The 20,186-nt window shown below is 43.7% G+C and overlaps 1 protein-coding gene across 6 annotated transcripts in view; it reads left to right on the forward strand.

Moving 5' to 3' along the window:
- Nucleotides 1-20,186, forward strand: part of SEMA5A (semaphorin 5A) — a 525,920-nt gene that overhangs the window by 369,261 nt on the left and 136,473 nt on the right. For all 6 annotated transcript variants that reach the window (XM_027769892.1, XM_006143315.2, XM_006143312.2 and 3 more), the window contains 3 exons: nucleotides 1,141-1,426; nucleotides 6,962-7,097; nucleotides 13,351-13,555. In XM_027769892.1, coding sequence (XP_027625693.1) covers nucleotides 1,141-1,426; nucleotides 6,962-7,097; nucleotides 13,351-13,555 — 627 coding nt within the window. The remainder of the gene's footprint in view (nucleotides 1-1,140; nucleotides 1,427-6,961; nucleotides 7,098-13,350; nucleotides 13,556-20,186) is intronic.

Consider the following 20,186-nt stretch of genomic DNA (forward strand, 5'->3'; position numbering starts at 1 on the left):
CTGAATGTGGTAAAATACAAGGCCAATTGAATCTCCCCAACAAATTGTCCCTGAAAATGGGTCCTTGTGGATACAGCTGTTGCTTGTATCTTTCCATCAATTTTGGAAACCAAAGGTTATTGCCATAATTCTCCTAATTACACCATTAAATTCAGATATTTGCTGATTGAATAGAATGCTCTTAAAAATAGGGAAATGGGTAGGAACCAGATCTTGTTATTTGATTTTAAAGATAAATCTTAGGACTTGTCTGTGTGTATCTCCCTATTATCAGTAGGCTCAAAGGAGAAGTTAGAAAGGAAACACATTAAGTGCAAATTGTAGAATTCAGTTGATAAAATCTATTTTTCTAAGTTACTCATGAGCTTGGTAATTAAGTCTTTACTATAATTCTGTCATTTCTAAATCATCATTTTTAAGCTAATTATGAAGCTGGAAAGCTATAAGCCAATGGCTTCATCTCAGTACTCTTCCCCAAGCAGTGCAGAAATAAGAAAATAAGGGTCGCTTCTCTCAGTTCAGCGTCACCATAGTAACGGGAATTGTAAAGCTTAGTCCCATTCCCAGCACTCACCTTACAGTTCTGTTTTTTTGTTATTGTTGTTGTTTTTTATTTTTTTTTTAAGTTTACACCAATGGAAAGTATTTTTAAAGGCCTTAGTAATAGCACACAAATTATGTCAAAGTCACACGGGTGTATGTAAGAAAACTCCGACAATTTTATTGTCTGATACACGCAGTAGTAAACTTGTTCTGAATCATATTTCATCTTTTTAATCTTATTTTCACCCTTTCTTTTCAGAATATTGTGTAAGAATTTGCAAATAACGTTAATATGTTTTGTTCTAAAATATACAGCAAGTCTTTGCTGCCTGCTTCTGATGTTACAGGTGTCGTGTTAACGTGAACACTGATTTGGCTCAGGGTGTTCAACTGTGGAATCTTGCCGGTAATTTCTGTGAATTAGAGCTTGTATGTCAGCCCGAGTATCCTAGTTGTTTGATCATTAAACTGAACACGGGGTATCCCATTTGTCCTGTCAGAACCTGGTGTTGTCTAAGGCAAATTCTGCCTCCTTAGAAGAAAAACCAAGCAGGTGAGAGAGGTGTTGAGATTTTTCTTCTTTCCCATTGCTTCCAGAACCAAACTTTGTGTCATCCTACGACATCGGAAATTTCACCTACTTCTTTTTTCGGGAAAATGCTGTGGAGCATGACTGTGGGAAAACCGTGTTCTCCAGAGCTGCGCGGGTCTGCAAGAACGACATTGGAGGCCGTTTCTTGTTGGAGGACACGTGGACCACGTTCATGAAAGCTCGCCTGAACTGCTCCCGCCCTGGGGAAGTCCCCTTTTACTACCATGAACTGCAGAGTACTTTTTTCCTGCCCGAGCTGGATTTGATCTACGGCATCTTCACCACCAATGTGTATGTAACTCGACATAATTTCTTCCCTTCTCTTTTCTCATTCTGAATGGCCCTTTTGTTCTTTGGCCTTTGTGGTTTTAAAGTTGCTTTAAAGGAAATCTTTCTTCTTTGACTGGGCTAACAGCCAAAAAAAAAAAAAAAAAAAAGACTTTTCAGTATGACTTAAATGTTAGACAAAGGTACATGATTTATGAGATTGCTATTAGGAAAATAAAGCTAACCCCCAAAGTTCTTATGTTTCTAGAGGATAGTAATACCAAATTCTTACATCCTCTTCTAAACTGCTCTCTCTTAATGTGCCTGTGTTCTGGACACTTTCTGCAACATGGGTACATATTAGATGCATTTTTTTTCTATATGTATATCACACATTTGTTCATAATAAAAACAGAGCTGTCTGTGGAGCCTGGTGTTTGAGGTAACAGAACCCTTACCTCTATGCCTGATCATAGATGAAGTGTACAATCTCACTTTTCCTTCCACACCTGCTCTCTTTTGTTTCATAGACTGAAATCGGCCATTTCTTTTTTTCACATCTGCTCTTTAAATCACTGTCCTAGAAGATAGCTAACTTGGGTGGCACATTTTTTTGGGGGGGGAGAGGTTTTTGCTATAGGGCACGTGCGCTCCCCAGACAGACAGAGAGAGACACAGAGACAGAAAGCGAGAAATCACCCCCCAGAGGGGATGGTCACACCGCAATCCCTTCTCCTCCATTCTCCTCTCGGGATCTTGGGCATGCACGCACACGCACCCAGCGTGAGTTTTAAGCCACTGGGTCCGGGACGTGAACTGCAGTCGACTACGTGGGAGTCCAGCAACATAGCCATTACGCTAACTGCTGGTTCCCGGGTGGCACATGTTTTTGTAAGTGATAATGATACATCTAAAATATTTTTAGAAAACTTTTTTTAATTGCCAAAGTGCAGTTGTGCTTACTAGAGAGAGATCAAGAGAGGGAGAAATCACTTCCAACAGGGCAAGGTCATGCAGCAACCCCTTCTCTGCCTTTCCTTCATCTATTGAGATTTGAGGCACATATGCACTTATTCTTGGAGTGATTTTCAAACCTCTGGGGCTGGGAGTTGAAATGCAGTCAGCCATGAGGGTTCTAGCTCCTTTAACCACTAGAACATGGGACTGATCCTAAAATAATAAGAATGAAAAACAGTACATTTTCTCTTTGAGGGAGATACTTTTGACAGAAGAAGCAGCATTTGGACTAGGTTAACTGTATGAAGTTTCCTGTCTCATTCACTCTCAGACTGGTAGATCATCTCGTGACCTCACAGTTATTCTCCATGCTTCGTGAGCACGCTGCCGTAAGACCCAACTGAGCACACTCAACCCCTAGAACCGAGCCACACTGAGACTCTGAGACCCCCTAACTCACCACCAGAGGTGCTCATGGCCGTTCCACCCTTGGGCTCTGTTTGGGCCATCTCTGGCATCTCTAGTCTGATACCTAACACTGAACAGAGGCCAAGCATTTGTACTCAAAGTAAAAGATCCAAATGTGGATAAGTGTACAGTGCTGATAAATGGGATAGGAGCCCCAATTTGTCTGAGATCACCCCATTTTGAACATTGATGGCAGCCCTCCATCTTGGGAAACCTCTTGGTTCTGGGCAAACCAGTACAGCCATAAACTTTTGATGTTTGCTCTGCTTCTCAGATGTTTTTAGCTTATTTTTTCATCTGCCAGTGAAGAGTCACTTCACACATTTGCTTCTTCGTTAACCTTTCCCCCTGCACTTCCTACTGCTGAGCTTGTGTTAGCGTGTGCTTGGTAACAGTGTTCACCCCCCGAGAGTCTTCTTTCTGACATGAAGTTAGAGAAAGAAGGCTGCTCTGGAGGCTCCATGCCCACCTCCACTCCAATATGACCATTTTTATCGTCGTAAACTGGGTCTTCAACCCCAAAGGTTATTTTCCCTCCTTGATAAGTTTCTTAAAAAAAAAAAATCAATTTATAGTTTCTGAAGTTGATTTGCTTCCCTAAACCTTGTTTAGGAAGTTGTGTTGACTGCAGAAGATAAATGTTCTGTTGCTCTGTTGACATCAATTTTACACACAATGGGAGCTGGGTTGACTTTGCTGTTCATCCCCTGGTTCCGAGGAAAAAACGACCGCAACAGAAAACCCAGCAGTTTCAAGAATTATGTCAGATCTGAGTCTGAACTGCTCCAAGATGGTAAATAAACAGTGTAAATAGTCACAAAACTAAGTTTCAGATGATTCCAGGCCATGTTTTTTAGTGCTGCAAATGCTCATTCCTGTCAGAAGTCTCTCAGTATTTAGCATCTCAATGGGCAGAGATAGAATCACACCATATCTCCCTTTCCTCTCGAATATATAGCCTCAGTTAGTCTTGGGAATGAGCTTTGATACATTTATGTCTTATCCCATAATATTTCCACATCCCCTTCCTTTCATGTCTCAGTCATGATTGCACTACATTCTTTTTTTTTTTTTAGGTTTTGTTTTATATTTTATTTTATTTTATTATTATTATTATTATTTTTGCCATAGAGTTTGTGCACTCACTGAAGAGCAGAGAGAGACAGAAAGAAGTAAAATGAGAAATGTCCCCCTAGAGGGACATCCCTAATGGGCACCCCGAGGGTGCCCATTCCAGAATCCCTTCTCCTCTATTCTCCTCTTGGGATTTTAGGCATACCCACACAGGTACCTGGTGTGATTTTCAAGCCACTGAGTATAAGACTCGAACCACTGTCAGCCAGGTGGGAGTCTAGCACCTTAACTACCACGTCAACTGCTAGTCCCAATCTTAGTAAATTCTTGACAAGAATTTCTTCATATTGAAAGAAAATGAGGCTCAGAGGTAGGTAGTTGGTTTCTTCTTTGAATTAAATGGTGGCTATGCCTTGTGGCTCAGAGTTTTCGGTTGTTTCTGCATTCATCAAGGTTTCTTAGTGCTAGGAGAATGAGGGACAGGCGACTATTCTGATACATTCTGTCCCTAGGGCTGTGTGGTTTTCTCAACCACTTGGGCACAAGTGGGCTGAAGGCAATGGTTTGGTATTGCAGTGTAGCCTCTGGAGGTTCCACCTTTTCCCCTGGAGAGCTGTCAATGAGGGTTTGTTGGTATATAGTCTATCTCATATCCTGTATGCACATACGGGAAAGCACACGTAGATAATGAGTTGTGGATGGGGATGCTGGGGACAGGTAAGGGTTTTGGTTGTCTTTTCCTCCTATGGAGACAAGAGCTAGAAGACACTTTTCTACTTTTCTACCAGTGACTTCAAGTAAAGTGTAAACAAAAGCAATCTTGAAATTTCCCTGTCCTTGGGCTTGCCAAGGGAGTAAGCACCTCTTTTATTCACTTGGCTCTGAACAAGAAATAAAATGGAACATGAACTAAAGACACATGATTACCCTGAGAGCTGAGGGAGGCCAGGCTGGAACAAGGAGCTGTAGGTCCCCCTGGGCTTCTTAATACAGAGCCCAGCTTTGAGCAGACTCATCCACGACATCACATAGTCTAGAGCTGACCTAGCCTCACCTGCTGCAGAGAGGGAGACCCTGGAGAGTGTGGCTCTGCACTTCCTGCAGGCAGGCCCATCCAGGAAGAGGGCAGAGGCAGGGGAGAGGGAGGCACGTGGGGAAGGGCCACAGGACCTTTCTGCCCCACCCCTCCCAGGACACAGCAAGTGAACGTGCACAGGGCTTGGGCAGGGCAGGGTGCTGCAGGAAAGGTGCTCTGCTGGGGAAGTGATGTTTGCCCCACCAGAGAGAGTCCATCAGATTGTCAGCTCCTGCGACCTGTGGGAAGTCTCTGGGCTGACATGAGGGACCCAGACCAGCCCCATCCAGAGCTGGTGCATGGAGTGAGCAGAGGAAGATGATACCAGAAGGAAGAGGACACAGCTCTTTCTTTATGGAGAGCAGCATGACAGCTGGGTCAAGGGGGTGAGCACAGCGACTTGTGGGGCAGAGGCAAGCCCTGCTCTATGTTCCACAAGCAACTGCTTCACTGCTTTCCTTATCTGTAAAGCCAGACTCTTCTTGGGCTCTACAAGTTCTCTGAGAAATTAGGATCCTTATTAAGTGCTTAGCAAAGGCACAGGGAGATATTATTATCAACATGCCCCCCTGCAGCACCCTCACCCATCACTGCTCCTGGCCCAAGGGTGGACCCTGTCCTGTGTGTCTGGCCATTCTTGCTCCACCATAGCAGTTTTCTGATTCTTGCTGACTCAGTTCAAAGGCTGATTTGTCTCTGCTCTTGTGTTTTGGTTCGTTTGTGTTGTGTTTTGTTTTGGACAGGGTCTTCCTGTGTCAGGGCCCTTCTGGCCTAGATTTGACTAACTGGGATCGCAAGCACACACCACGGCACTCAGCATTTAGGGTGGGCTGGAATTGAACGTGTGGGACTCCATGTGGCCTCAGCCTGCAGAGCAGCAGCTTCAACCCGCACACACTTATCTTTGATTTTCTGTGTGTGCTGGAGGGCATACGCACCCTCCCCAGGGCACACGCACCCTCCCCAGGGCACGATCACACCTCCATCCCTTCTCTGTCGCTCCCTCCTGCATGGACTGGGATTAGTAAAGTTTTTAAAATAGCGTGTAGCACCTTTTCAGTGTTTGTCAAGGAAAATAAAATGAAGTTTGTTTTCTGTTTGGGAGTTTCCGTAAGTTTCCTTTGATACAGGAGAACTCATTTGTAAGAAGCCCACATAGTATTGGCTCAGATAATTAATATGGAAAACATACATGAACTTTCTCCTTTTATCTCCATGTTCCCTTTGAGAACCGGAAGTGAACTCAAAAAGCACATTTATTTAACCAAAGTATTTTGCCGTTTCTGTGCCTAGTCAAATGGCAATGGACTTCTGAGAACCTCCCATTTTCAACTTTCTCTGCAGAACTTGGGTTCTAAATGAAGGCTTCAAGATTTCATATGTCAGTGCTATGTCAAAATTTTCTCTTTGACCCTTTGAATTCTAAATCCTTTTTAAATTAAAAAATATGAAGGGCACTTTGTTGACATATGACAGACACTTTGTGCGAAATGCTTAGAGTTGATTAGTTTTTAAGGGATGGCAAACACAAATAACTAGGGATTAAAAAGAAAAAAATCTTGTCCCTCCCATCTTCCCCCCTCCCAGATTACTAAGTGATCCTGGTGGGAAGGAAGCCCTGGGGGGGAGTCCTGTAGGGCTGTAGACTTCATCCACTGGAGGAGAAAGTCTTTCAGAATTTAAAAGGTAAAGCATGAAGGTCTTCAGATCCCTTCTTGACGCTGTGGTAGCTGTGTGAATTAATCTCATTTAGCAGGATTACAAGTGTCATAATGCAGGACACTCTTATTACTGTGCCAAAGTATCTGTTCCTCTACCCTGAAATCACAGGGAAGTTCGGTCTCTGCTCCAACTTCCTGCTCTGGGCATGTTTAAGAGACCACTGTGGTCTCAAGATCTCCAAAAGCTGCTCCCACCTGGTCAGGGGTGGGGTCCACGGTCAGGTTGAGCTCTCTGACTCACCTCCTCCTTTCTCTCGACCCCAGGAACAGCATTGCTGCGTCTGCCGTGTGTGTCTTCAATCTGAGCGCCATCTCGCAGGCCTTCAATGGGCCCTTCAAGTACCAGGAGAACTCACGCTCCGCCTGGCTGCCTTACCCTAACCCCAATCCCAACTTCCAGGTAATTGCAGGAGTCAGAGGGTCACCTGGGAACCCCATGAAGGATGTGAAAAGCTGTGCGGGTGAGCTGGGGGTCCCCTGGTACACATGCAGAGCAGCTGCCATCTCCCTGTCCCTGCATGGTCCCCACGCTCCGCTCTACTAATGTCAATAGACCCAGCCTTTTGTCAGCTGTGGCGCCTGGACTGAAAAAGGGCCCTTTGTCCACTGTGGTGCCCGAGGCTGGACTGAAAAAGGCCGGCACTCTGCAGTGGGTGGTGAGTCCAGGCTTCAATTAGTACTAATGACGGTGGGCCCTGTGTCTCCTGTGTCTCTGATCCCTAATGAGTGCCATACTGATGAACAGGGTCCAGGGCACAGTATGATGGAGACAGAGCAGAACTGAAGCTCTAATTGGATATGTGGCGAGATTTCCTGCTGGAAAGGCAGGAGTCACGGAAGCTGGGGGAAAACAAGAGGAGACGGAGGCCAGGCATCCATACATTACACAAAGGCAGGATGAATGCCTGGTGAGGGGCTTCTCACGGCATCTGTGGCCCTCTCCCAGTGCTCGGGAGAAGCGCAAACCCAAGGAGAAGAAGCTGGTTGCTGGTGTGTGCTCAGCCGCAGGTGTGATAGGCTGCTGGGGCTGCTGGGGCCAAACACCTCACTTGAACCTAACTGACTTACAGAAAGAGGACTTATTGTCCTAGTTCTGGAGACAAGAAGTCTAATATCAAAAGGTCAGCAGGGTCATTTTCTAGCAAGGGGTCTCCTCCTTGCTTACAGATAGCCATCTTCTCACTTGGCTTCTCATAGTGGAGAGACACCTCTGATATATCTTCCATTTTCATCAGGACAGCAGATCCATTGGGTCTGGGGATGACCCATTTTAACCTTACTTACTAATTTAACCTTGAACCAAGATTACTTCCTTAGAGGTTCCATCTCCAAATGCAGACAACTGGGAGTTAGGGCTTCAACGTACGAATTAGGGTGGCATACAAACATTCAGTCCCTACTGGCAGGCTTTTCTTGGGGGCCCCTTTACTGCCAACAACTTTTACATGATAACCACCACTATCACTGAGGGTGTAATTTTTTGCACCATTGAGTTCCAAGTCCTGTGCAAGATCCCACAAGCTAGCAACAGTGCATCGTGAGTCATGATTTCTCCCCATTCAGAGGAGGGCGTGAGGCTTGGGGCAGGTGATCTTGTCACTTGAGATACCAGCCTCAGGTTCAGATACACAATGCCAACTATTCGGACTGAAGGATGGTTAGTGACCATCACAGGTTAGTGGTGGAATTAGATCCCAAATCCAGGACTCCAAGTTCTGGTTCATCATCTCAATGCATAACACTTTGGTTTCTGAGAAAACCAGGGGTATAGAAAGTTCAATTATTATTTAAAATAATTATTTATTTAATTTTATTATTATTATTATTATTATTTTAATTTGCTATAGGGCATGTGGGCTCATCAGAGAAAGAGAGAGAGAGAGAGAGAGAGAGAGAGAGAGCTGCCAAGTCCTAGACTCTAACTACGGTCAGCCATGTTGGAGTCCAGTGCCCTAACCATCCCATATCTCCTGGCCCTGCGGTTCAATTATTTTTACACTTCACTTGGATTTTGGCAAGGACCACTGAACTATAATTGTTTTAGGAGAATGTTCTATGTGTAGTTGTTTTTAATTTTTCATAAAACATGGGAACAAATGACCGGTTTACTATTTACTACTTTCCTTGGGCACTTATTTAGCACCTCCTCGCTCTACTTTCATTAATCAAATGGAGAAGCAGGGATGCAATTGCATAGGGACATTTTAGGAATAACTTGCCATCGTGCCAATTAATGTATATTATTTCATGTATAATGTATTTGATAAACATGACTTGATACCTCTAGATATCACGTCTTAGGTATGTGTATACTTGGTCTCATTTTCTCCACTTTTATAGGGAAGAAAATGTATCATTCTTTTTAAGAACATCCTTTGTAAAATGCTGAAAGTTAAAATATTAAGAATGCCGACTGGATTCCGACTTTCAGTGTACTGATGTTCCTGTTGCAAAGGTCTTCACAATGAACGAGTGACTTAACAAACTTTGTAATCCTTTACTACCTCCAGGCAGTGGATAACTTTTAGCCCGTTTATCTTTGGAGCACACAGCAAATCCCCTTTCTTCCTAAGGCCACGAGTGCCTGGTTTTATAATGCCAACGTCCCACCGAAGGGCTCACTGGCGTTTATGAGATGGAAGTAGGTCCATGCGGCATGATGAATGGAGCATGCAGTGCTGTCTGCATTTCAGACAGGAAGTTCATTTAGCTGCCCTTGTCTTTTTGGGGTAGAATTTAAGACTTTTCCAGAACCAAAGTTACCCATGATGGAGATTATTTTATGATGCTTACTGTAAATAAGCACCAAATCTTTTCTTTTGTTTTACTGTATTTGGTATCTACACTGGTATAGGTGAGTTGTCCTGATGGTCATTCATGAAACCATCTAAGCTGACAGAGGGGGAATTTGTTCCGAACTAAGGATCCCTCCACCAGACTTGTATAGAAGGCCTTTTGCTTTCAATAACCAATAGAAGCAGTTAGATTTGCTTTATTCTTGTTTATCCTTGTGCCATTTGGAATTATGTGCAGCACTTTACTCTAGAAGTATCTAATTGTTAATAATTAGAGGGCATCAAGGGTCTCAGTTTCAGGAAGAAGAATGAGTTAGGAGGATAATACATAATATTTCAAAGCGATATAGAAAGCTCCATAGAAAACAATAACCAGACAATTTATTTAAGTAATAGCAAAAACAGTTATAGCCATAATCTAGAAGGCACTCTATTTGGTGCTTAAAAGTCTGCCCTACCAGAGAGTGAAGTTCCCATCTGAACTCCAGCCTTACTAAACTATTGTGTCATGACGAATTTTTTTTTGGAGAGATTTTCACTGTAGGGCGCGTGCGCTCGCCAGACAGACAGAGAGAGACATAGAGACAGAAAGCGAGAAATCACCCCCCAGGGGGGATGGTCACGCCGCAATCCCTTCTCCTCCATTCTCCTCTCGGGATCATGGGCACGCACGCACACGTGCCCGGCATGAGTTTTAAGCCCCCGGGTCCGGTACATGAACTGCGGTCGACTACGTGGGAGTCCAGAGACATAGCCGTTATGCTAACTGCTGGTTCCCATGACGAATTTTTTTCTATGTTTTTTTTTATGCAAAAATGTGTCATGACTTCCCTGACAACTCAGTACATCAGTCACTAAAATGGAACATTGTCTGGAAGCAGTGACATAGCTGTGGTGTGGCCGCCTCCAGAATCTTGTGTTCACTTTAATTTCCTCTAATTAGAAATGATGGAGCTGAAATGGAAAACAGAGCTAAAAAATGGTCTAGTAGATGAGGAAGCTGTGGATTGGAGGAGTAAATATGGAGACTGGGCCCTGTCCACCAAGACCCTTGATACTCAGTGCAGATTTGCAGCTATGTGGGAGGAGCAGGCAGTAAATGAGCCAAGGTGTGATTAACACCAGGTACTCCCAGCAGACGGTTAGGTGCTTGTGGGTTGACCACTAAGCACTGGTGAGCTAGGACAAGGGTAATAAGCCACACACAGACACTGGAAGAGACGCAGCTAGAGGAGCCACAGGCAGAAGAGAGCTGGGTGGGTTACTTACAACCCAATAAATGCATCCTATAAATGTGAACAGTTCTCAAAATACTGGGAACAGAATCCTTGGGTGGCATACTCATTATAGGCTGGAAAAAGGACCCAAGTGTAGTAAACTTCAAAACCAGTTCTGGACAGGTCAGGCCGACAATTCAGTGAGAAACAGGGTCCAGAAAGACAATGAGGTAGAGCCAGTGGTCCTGCCACACGGCCCCAGCTCACTGGGGCACCCAGGGCTCTCACATACCTGGGTTCCTTGAGAGCAGCCCGAGGCCCTTATGTTTATACTACGGCTCCTGGTTTTCGTGATGTCAGTTTTTCTTTCTATTCTTTTTATTTTTGAGAGATTTTTGCTATAGGGCATGTGTGCTTGCCAGAGAGAGAGATAGAATGTGATAAATCCCCTCTCCCAGGCGTGGGATGGCCACACTGCAATCCCCTCTACTTCATTCTCCTCCTGGGATTTTAGGCATGTATGCACACACGCCCAGCATGCCACCAGATCTGGGACTTGAACCGTAGTTAGCCATGTGGGAGTCCAGTGCCTCAACTAATACATCACCTGCTGGCCCTTATGCTAGTTTTTCAAAGGCACTGCATACATGAAACAAGCTCTGTATGCAGACCTCATCCATCAGGTGGGTAGCTTGCAGCCAACTGTGGCTTAGTATCACCCTTGATTATCTGGAAGAGTAGACCCCCTAATGCAGAGTCCCCTTCACAACTAGAACCCAACAGTGTGGACTTGACCAAGATAAGTGGAACTCCTTTTTGGTTTTTAAGAGACTTGTTGATAGGCAGTGTACCTGTCTTCCAAGAGTTACTTAAAATGCTGTAATTATATCAAATCTCCCAGCACAGTCCCTCTCCCTGCCACAATAGCAGCTGCTTGTGTATTCACTCATTGATTCTTTCCTTCCTTGATTTAACTCACTCATTTTCTTCTGGCCACTGCAGCTCAATGGACCATAGAATTGCTGTCCTGCTACCAGACTAGTGCAGTCACCATTTATGGTTAGTTGAATGACGTCCCTGTGCCAGGCACATTGTCTGTTCTTTGGCAGTTACAAGGACTTTCAATGAATTTTTGAATGCATCCACTGGTTGTGCCATTGGTCTGCCAAGGGCCCTAAGAAGTGAGCAAAGTAGGCATTTTTTCTAGCTACTTTGCAGATAAAGATACAGGAACTGAGAGATGAGGTCTTACTCTAGACCACGTGGATTGAGAGTTCTGGAGCTAGAGGAGCATCGAGTTGTAGATTGCAGGGCCCAGTGCCTCACCTGTCTCCATGCAGTCCCTTCAGGGAGTGCATGAGGTGCTCTGGGAGGCTGTGTTGTTAGAATCAACATCAGGCTAGATCCATGAATCCATTTTAATGCCCAGATTCCCTCATTCCCAAATCGGTCTATCACTGGCATGCAGGACATCTTATCAAAAACTGAAAAAAAATTACCTACTTAAAAAAAGTAATTTCCATCTTATACTTTTGTACTGTGAACCTGTTATAAAACCAAGTATTAGAAATGACATGTTGGAAATGCTAGTTTTGGGTGGTATGGACCCCAGAAATGCATTTCTGTGAAACTTAAAAGAAGTTGTGCAGAGGGTCAGTCTCCACATTGTACCAGGAGGAGAAATTTATGAAAGAAATGAGAAAGGTTGATGGCAATTTTCTGATTCTGTGCTCTGCTCTGAGGAAATGCAATTTCTGTCCCACACCTCCTTTTAATTCATCCCTGCCCAAAACCCCTGTTCCTAGCACCTGCAGGCTGTCCAACAACACAGCTCAGAAATGAATTCTCAGCAGTTTTCAGGCCTGACTCTTTCCACTGTGTATCCCAGATTTATCTTCATCGTATTTCTTCCATCTTAAAATCTCATTCCTTCCTTCTTCCTTCTCCTTTTCTTTCTGCTGTTTCCTCCCTTGTCCTCTCCCCACTCCTTCTTCACAACTCTTCTTACCATGTCTTTCTTTCCTTTTCCAAATGTACCATGTTATTTCTCAGGTTTCTGGACTCCAGACAATTTTTATTTCTTTTAGTTTGGAATGTGACCATGAAGAACAACACCAGCATATTCTGTAGTCCATGTGGATGATATTCGGGTATTACCTGGTTACCAGTTAAAGTGACATAATTCTATTGTGTGGAATCCACATCTTGCCTGTAGGCCCACTGTCATAGGAAAAGAAATAAATCTACATGATGTTCTTGATGGATGCTCCTTGACTTCAGTACTTGATTTGTCAGATGATACAATAATACACACTTAGCAAAACACTCCTAAGTAATTCAAGAGGTGATGAGGAGTGTCTGTGTATCTGCCGTTCAAATTAAAGTCGGCAATAACTTCCACTCTGTCTTTTTTCACTTCCGATCATTTCCTTCCGTTGAGAGACTCCCCAGATGTGGTGACTTCAGATCGACACTGGGACGGACATTAAACAGGGGGCTTGGGGACATGGGATGCGCAGTTGTCCGGCATGCAGAGGCGTTCTCGGCTCAGGGGTTTCCAAGCTCCCTCCTGCGAGGTGCGGGAGCCCCAGGGTGTGGAGGCGGCAGGTTCCGCACTGAGCTCGCCTGTCTTCCCTCGCAGTGCGGCACCGTGGACCAGGGCCTGTACGTGAACCTGACGGAGAGGAACCTGCAGGACGCCCAGAAGTTCCTTCTGATGCACGACGTGGTCCAGCCCGTGAGCACCGCGCCCTCCTTCCTGGAGGACGACAGCCGCTTCTCCCACGTGGTGGTGGATGTGGTGCAGGGCCGAGACGCGCTCGTCCACATCATCTACTTGGCCACAGGTAGGCGCCCCTCCCCCAGGGGTTTTCTACCCCTGCCCAGGTCGTGTTTGCCACCCCACACGTTTAGCTGGGTCTAGGCTTTGGGTGTGCCTGCTTTCCTCGCCACCTGCAAAACTCACGATGCTCACTTATCTTATCCTCCATGTGTCTTTATGGAAATCTTAATTTCACTCCCCCTTTGTGCTCTCTTAGTCATAATTTTAATTGGAAAGATGCTGCCTCATTTCTTAACCATTGTTTCTCAACTATTTATAAAATAATCTTTTCTTTGCAAGATCATTTAATTTGGTTAATTGAGTATAATGCAGTGCTTTGTGTGAGGACATTGTTGGGTATAATATTTTCCTGGGGGTGTCAGAGTGATGTCTGATTGGTTCAATAAACCATGCTCCTAGCAAAGTATTTCTGAGGTAAGATAGCACAAGGAAGAATTCTGAAGAACATGTGTTTGCGCACAAATAACAGTATTTTCTAGCAATTAGGCAACAATATTCATTCAGTTCTAAATAAAGCACCACAACTCTTCTAAAGCACACTCTTGGGAGTGCAGAAGGCGTATCGCATCTCAGTTTATTGCACAGACAGCTCAAGGTGCCCAGACCAGCCTGGGACCACAGCCCCGCTCTGCACACTTGCCCAGTCCTTCCTGCCTAAGTCCTCGCCTCCCAGGGGCAGAACGACCTCCCTGTGCAACCGGTCCCTCCCCCGTCTTTGCCCAGCGCTCTGTGTAACTGGCACTTCCTCAGGGAACACAATTACTATTGTCGTTGATATCTTATTTCTTTTCTTGATGTAACTCAATTTGTAATATTTACTTACCCGTTGGTTTATTTTGTTTGTGCACTTGGCAGTGTTCATTGAGCACTTACTATTTTCATGTTCAACTGAAACACCGGGGAGGGAGCCGGTGCACAGCCGGTCTTGTCCTGCTGTCTTGAAGTCAGACATCCTAACGGGGAACACCGGCGAGGGAGCTGGTGCACAGCTGGTCTTGTCCTGCTGCCTTGAGGCAGACATCCTAACAGGGAACACCGGGGAGGGAGCCGGTGCACAGCTGGCCTTGTCCTGCTGCCTTGAGGCAGACATCCTAACGGGACAGCAGATGGTAAACAAACCAGTGATAAGAGGCTTCCCCAATACGTGATGATGCAGGTACGCTCTGGATACAGGGTGACGTGGGAGTGAGCGCCCGGACATGCCTTGCCTGGCTGTCAGCACTGTTCTGTCAGGCTACCTCTTCCTGCAGTCACGTCCCTCCTCAAGTCTCAGAGAGGAGCCTGTTTCTATCAGACTCATTCTGGTCCTCTGGGATGCAGCTCTAGAGTCTGGACCAGGAGGCTGGGGGAAAGGAGAGGACTTGACTGAGCTGCCAGGTCAATCTGTAAGATAAAGACTGGAGGGGATCCTGAGAAGGTGTGCATAAGGGAAGAAGGGGTGATTGTATTTGCCTGTTCGATGGGATGGAGAAGCAGCATCTTTAAAAACAAATGGCAGGGTAATAAGAATATCAGTGACAGAAGTGTTTCTAAGGCCAGTGACCAAGATCCATCAGGTTTATTGGTTTTCAAGAGTTGCATGGTAAAAATAGAATTCTGCTTCGAAATATGGACATTGACATGGACAGCTACCACCATCAGAAGCTAGGATCAGAAAAATAAAGGTTCTAACCAGAGTCTCTAGGGATTAGGGCCCTGCTGACACCAGGATACAGCATTTGAAAGAAGGGTCACTTTTTGGAGCTTTGACCATTTCCAGTAGCGATTAGAGCCTACAGATCCAGCTGTGGTAAAGTTCACAATTGCAGATGAGCATCATCTCGCTGAGATGGAAGAACGAGGCAGAAGATGAGAGGTTCCATAAGTGGATGAGACTCTGAGGTATATGCGGGGTCCGAGTCAGTGCAGCCTCAGAGAGGAAGATGCCTCCATGCAGATGGCCCAGAGCGCATGCCAGTTGTCCCCCACAGCGCTGCCTTGAACACGAGGTGGAGATGGGGCCGGTGACCCTCCTACCCATCCACTTTCCCTTCCCAGTACATGCCAGTTGTCCCCCACAGTGCTGCCTTGAACACGAGGTGGAGATAGGACCGGTGACACTCCTACCCATCCATTTTCCCTTCCCAGTTAGATTTTCTTGAAGTTTGTTTATTTATTTATTTATTCATTCATTTATTTATTGAGAGACAGAAAAATAAAGAGAGCCAGTTCCCCCTAATGGGCTTCTCATGCCACAATCCACCGGCAGCCTCAGCCAGCCCCAATCATGGACATGTGTGCACATTCCTGACATGCCCGGGGGGGGGGGCTCAGCCTCAACTGGGAATTTCCCACGTGAGTCCAGTTGCATTATAGTTGTACCATTACTGGCTCCCAAGTAGATTTTAAACATAGAACATGGAGTTTTTATTGTTGCTTGCTTTCGATTAATTATTATTACAGTCAGGATATCCATATGACTTCTAAAATGAACTTGTAAAAAACAAAAACAAATGAACATCATATGTACTCTAGAAAATTTCTTCTGAAAGTGACAATTGCCTGCTAGCTCAACAAATGCATAAATCCTATTCCTAATTGTCTTACCACTCTGTGTTTTGTTTTTCTAGCACCTAATTTTTTGCTTTCTGCTCTTTTCTTTTTTTCTTTTTCTTTTCCTGTCTTTCTTTTTATTTTTTATTTTTTAATTTTTGCCATAGGGTACATGTGTTCACCAAAGAGAGACAGGGGGAAAGTGAGAAATAACCCACTGGGAGGATGGTCGTGCTGCTGTTTATTCTCCTCCATTTTCCTCTTGGGATTCTGAGCACACATACACACCCACCCGGCATAGTTTCAGGCCACTGGGTCCAGGCCTTGAACCAAGGAGTTGCCCATGTGTGATTCAATGCCCCAACCATCATGCTACCTGCTGGCCCTCAGCTCCCTTTCTAAAGAAAGTGAAGTGAGGTTGTGGAGTGAGGGACATGTCTTAACATTCCCTCTGACTAATACACATAAGACATGTCAAAAACCATGTAATACACTTGTTGTTGCTGTCACTCCTGAGAATGATCTCAATGATCTCAGTATTTGTAAGCAATTTTAAGCTACCTAAGTGTCATGAACAAGTATTCATTTGTGAAAAGTGCTCATATTAGCAAGGCTTTTGCACCATTTAAATTGCTGCCTTCATAGAAATTGCAAATGCAAACTTAATTTGGACTTGCTTTCTATGTTCTTGTTTCTGTAAGGGGTCCCATAGGCTGAAAAGGGAACATCATATACTTTGAGTGCTTATTTGACAGTATTTGAGGAAATTTGGATTTATTAATAGAGTAGTTGCAGCAAATAATAGCAATGCAGAAAAATCCTTATTACTAGTTTTATGGGTTAAAATGTGTCTTAAAAATATATGTTGAAGTTCCTAATATCAAATACCCCCAAATGTGATCCTATTCAGAAATATAAGTTCATGGTCTTTAAAGGTATAATTAGATCAAAATGAAGTTGTACTGGAGTAGGGTGGATCCGTAACCCAGTAGGACCAGTGTCCTTATAAGAGCATAGAGACACACGGAAAGAATGCATTATGTCAACACAGGCAGAGATTGTGGTGATATGGCTGCAAACCAGTGCACACTGACATGGACAGGTACCACCGTCAGAAGCTAGGATCAGATAAACCATGGTTCTACCCAGAGTCTCAAGGGAATAGAGCCCTATTGACACCAGGATCCAGAACTTGAGAGAACTGTTGCTTTAAGCCCCTAAGAAGATGGTATTTTATTACAGTAATCCTAAGCCACTCTACTGGAGTAGAACTTTCCACTTGCCACCTGGTCTTCCAGTCAAATTTAAAGCGTAGCTTCCCAGGTCCAGCAGTGGGTATAGTGGCTATGTCACTGGACTCCCGTGTAGTCAACTGCAGTTTGAGTTCTGAACCCGGTGGCTTAAACTCACGCCAGGTGCATGTGTGTGTGCCCAAGATCCTGAGAGGATAATGAAGGAGAAGGAATTGCAGCATGACCATCCCCCTGGTGGTGGTGGTGGGAGAGATTTCTCACTTTCTGTCTCTCTTTGTCTTTCTGGTGAGCACATGCGCCCTATAGCAAAAACCTCTCCAAATAAAAAAATGAAATAAAGTGTAGCTTCCTAATGCTGCTCAGTGCCCTAAACTCAAAGAACAAAAGTAGTTCTTTAGTATTGGTCCATATCAGGATCAATTAAAATGAAAAATCTATCACTGAAAACAATTTAATGTATGCTGAACAAATAAAAATGTTTCAAAACAATGAATTGTTTTGTTTGATTAAATATACAAATTATTTCTTGCATTTTAATGTGTTTTGGTTTTAGATATGTTTTCTGAATAATTTTATTTACTTATACCTCATTTCCTAACTTTGAAATAGTACGATGTTAGGACTTATGAATTAGTAAATATCCCAGTGTATTCTAAATGGGCTGTTGCCAATTTCCATCTTACAGAGTAGCTTAGATTCTTGTTTTCTTCTTGGCCTGTTGTCTCCCTTTTTGCTTTCTTTGTTTTAGAATAACATAAAGCAGTAGCTTTCATCTTTTATGTTTGACATGATCAGTATTGATTGAAAGCTGCCCCAGATAGTAGAGGTTGTGTTCTATGTACGAAATAAATAAATAAAATAAAATAAATTTGTTTTACCTATTTTCACAAAGATCCTGCCTGATACAAATTTCCGATGTAACTCCTTTAGGTTTACTGGCAGTAGTTGGAGGCTAGGCTCAATATGTTTCTCTTCCCAAACCTGTAGTCCTGGTGCTTACACAGAAATCCGTTCATGGTATAATGTTTTCAGTGTGAGGTGTTGATATCATAACTCCAAGGAGGTTTTAGTAATGTCAACCCAATGCCCCAGGCTTTCTTTTCTTGCTAAGTGTAAATCTATTTCTATAGAGGAATGTTCAATCCATTTTCTACATGAGGGGTTTCAGTAGTAAGGAAGACTTCCATGCATGTGGCTTCTGCACCCGCATCCATATCATTTGTTGTGGTCACACATGTTTCACAATTATGTGTTACCCACACTTATTAACTGTTCATTGCCATAAACAATGCTGGCACGTCTTAAAAGGGATTTTATACCTTTTTTTGTTTTCCTACTCTGAGGATTACTCTAGTAAGATCTGAGTGTGTAAATTGAATATAATTAGAAGTGTTTCCTATGTGCAGTTCAGAGTAGTCTAAGCATATTTTTTAAAAGAAAATTTTAAGAGAAAAGATATTACTAGTGTTTTTACTTGGATAATAAAATTCTAGGTTTTTTTTCTATATTCTCTTTAACAAGTTAAATTTATCAGCTAAAAACGTAAAAGAAAACTGTTTTCTAAGGGAATAAGTTAAGTGTTGTCTTTATAAGCCTATCAATTTTGTTAGTTTTGAATGAAGCAGGTTGTATGTTTCCACTTGTCTGACTTATCCTCATGTAAATTTCTAATTTAATACGAGTTCTTCTGGGGTATTTATGGATACTAGAGCTAGAACTAAAATTATACTGATTAATATTTTAAAAATTAAGCTCTCTTGGGACCAGCAGTTAGTATTGGCAATGTCACTAGACTCCCATGTAGTCGACCGTGGTTTGCATCCCAGACCTGGTGGCTTAAAATTCATGCCGGGCATGTGTGTGTGCATGCCCAAGATCCCGAGAGGAGAATGGAGGAAAAGGGATTGCAGCATGGCCATCCCCCCTGGGAGGGTGATTTCTCGCTTTCTCTCTCTCTGTCTCTCTCTGTCTGGCGAGTGCACACACCCTATAGCAAAAATCTCTCCCCACCTCCCCCAGAAAAAAATTAAGCTCTCTAAAAGCTTGATTTATCTCATCTGGTGGATGATTGTATGTGACACGTGGTCCTATATGGCCTTTTCCACTGTTCCCATTATCAATCTGAAACTTCTAATAGGGTACTTGGTCTGGGTATTAAAATAAAAATCCACATGATCTTTAGTAACATCTAAGATGAATGAGGTCTTTTAGGGTTACTTGGAATGAAGCCCAGGCCTACCTGTCCTAGAGAACTCAGTGCCCAAGGATGTCCATATAGAGGCCAAAAAAAAAAAAAAAAAAAAAAGATGAAGAGGCACCCCGTTGGCATCTTAGGACCTCACTTTACATAGAAACACCATTAATATGGACTGTGTTTAGGAACAGAGATGAACCAGTCAGTCTTCCATGAAGGTACGGCTTTCAAAACTGCATGGAGAAACTGTAAGCACACTTCTCCCAGAATAAAGCTTTCCAGATGTTAAGGTGTGGAGGTCAGGAGGTCAGGAACATGACTCACAAGCATGAAAACCTCAGGTAGTTTAGGATGCAGTCTCTTGCCACTGTTTCCCACAATTCTGCCTTAGAGCTGCAATTACAAGAGTGTGATAAATGACTTGGTCATTTAAATGATCTATCTTGTTTTCTGAAGTCACCCTCTGTGACCTGCATTGTGAACTCAGTTCTGTAGAGTGAGTAGGTTTCAAAGAGACATTAGTGACCTGTAACTTCTCTGGTCTTATCATTTCAATGTGGTGTGAATTTGCTGGAATAGGGAGAATTAAAAACTGTCATTCAATGAATTCAACCTCCATTGCTGCTCTTCCTGCTTCTCCAAGTCTATGTATGTGA

The sequence above is a fragment of the Tupaia chinensis genome, unplaced genomic scaffold (assembly GCF_000334495.1).
Source record: "Tupaia chinensis unplaced genomic scaffold, TupChi_1.0 Scaffold000096_1, whole genome shotgun sequence".
NCBI classification, from domain to species: Eukaryota; Metazoa; Chordata; class Mammalia; order Scandentia; family Tupaiidae; genus Tupaia; species Tupaia belangeri.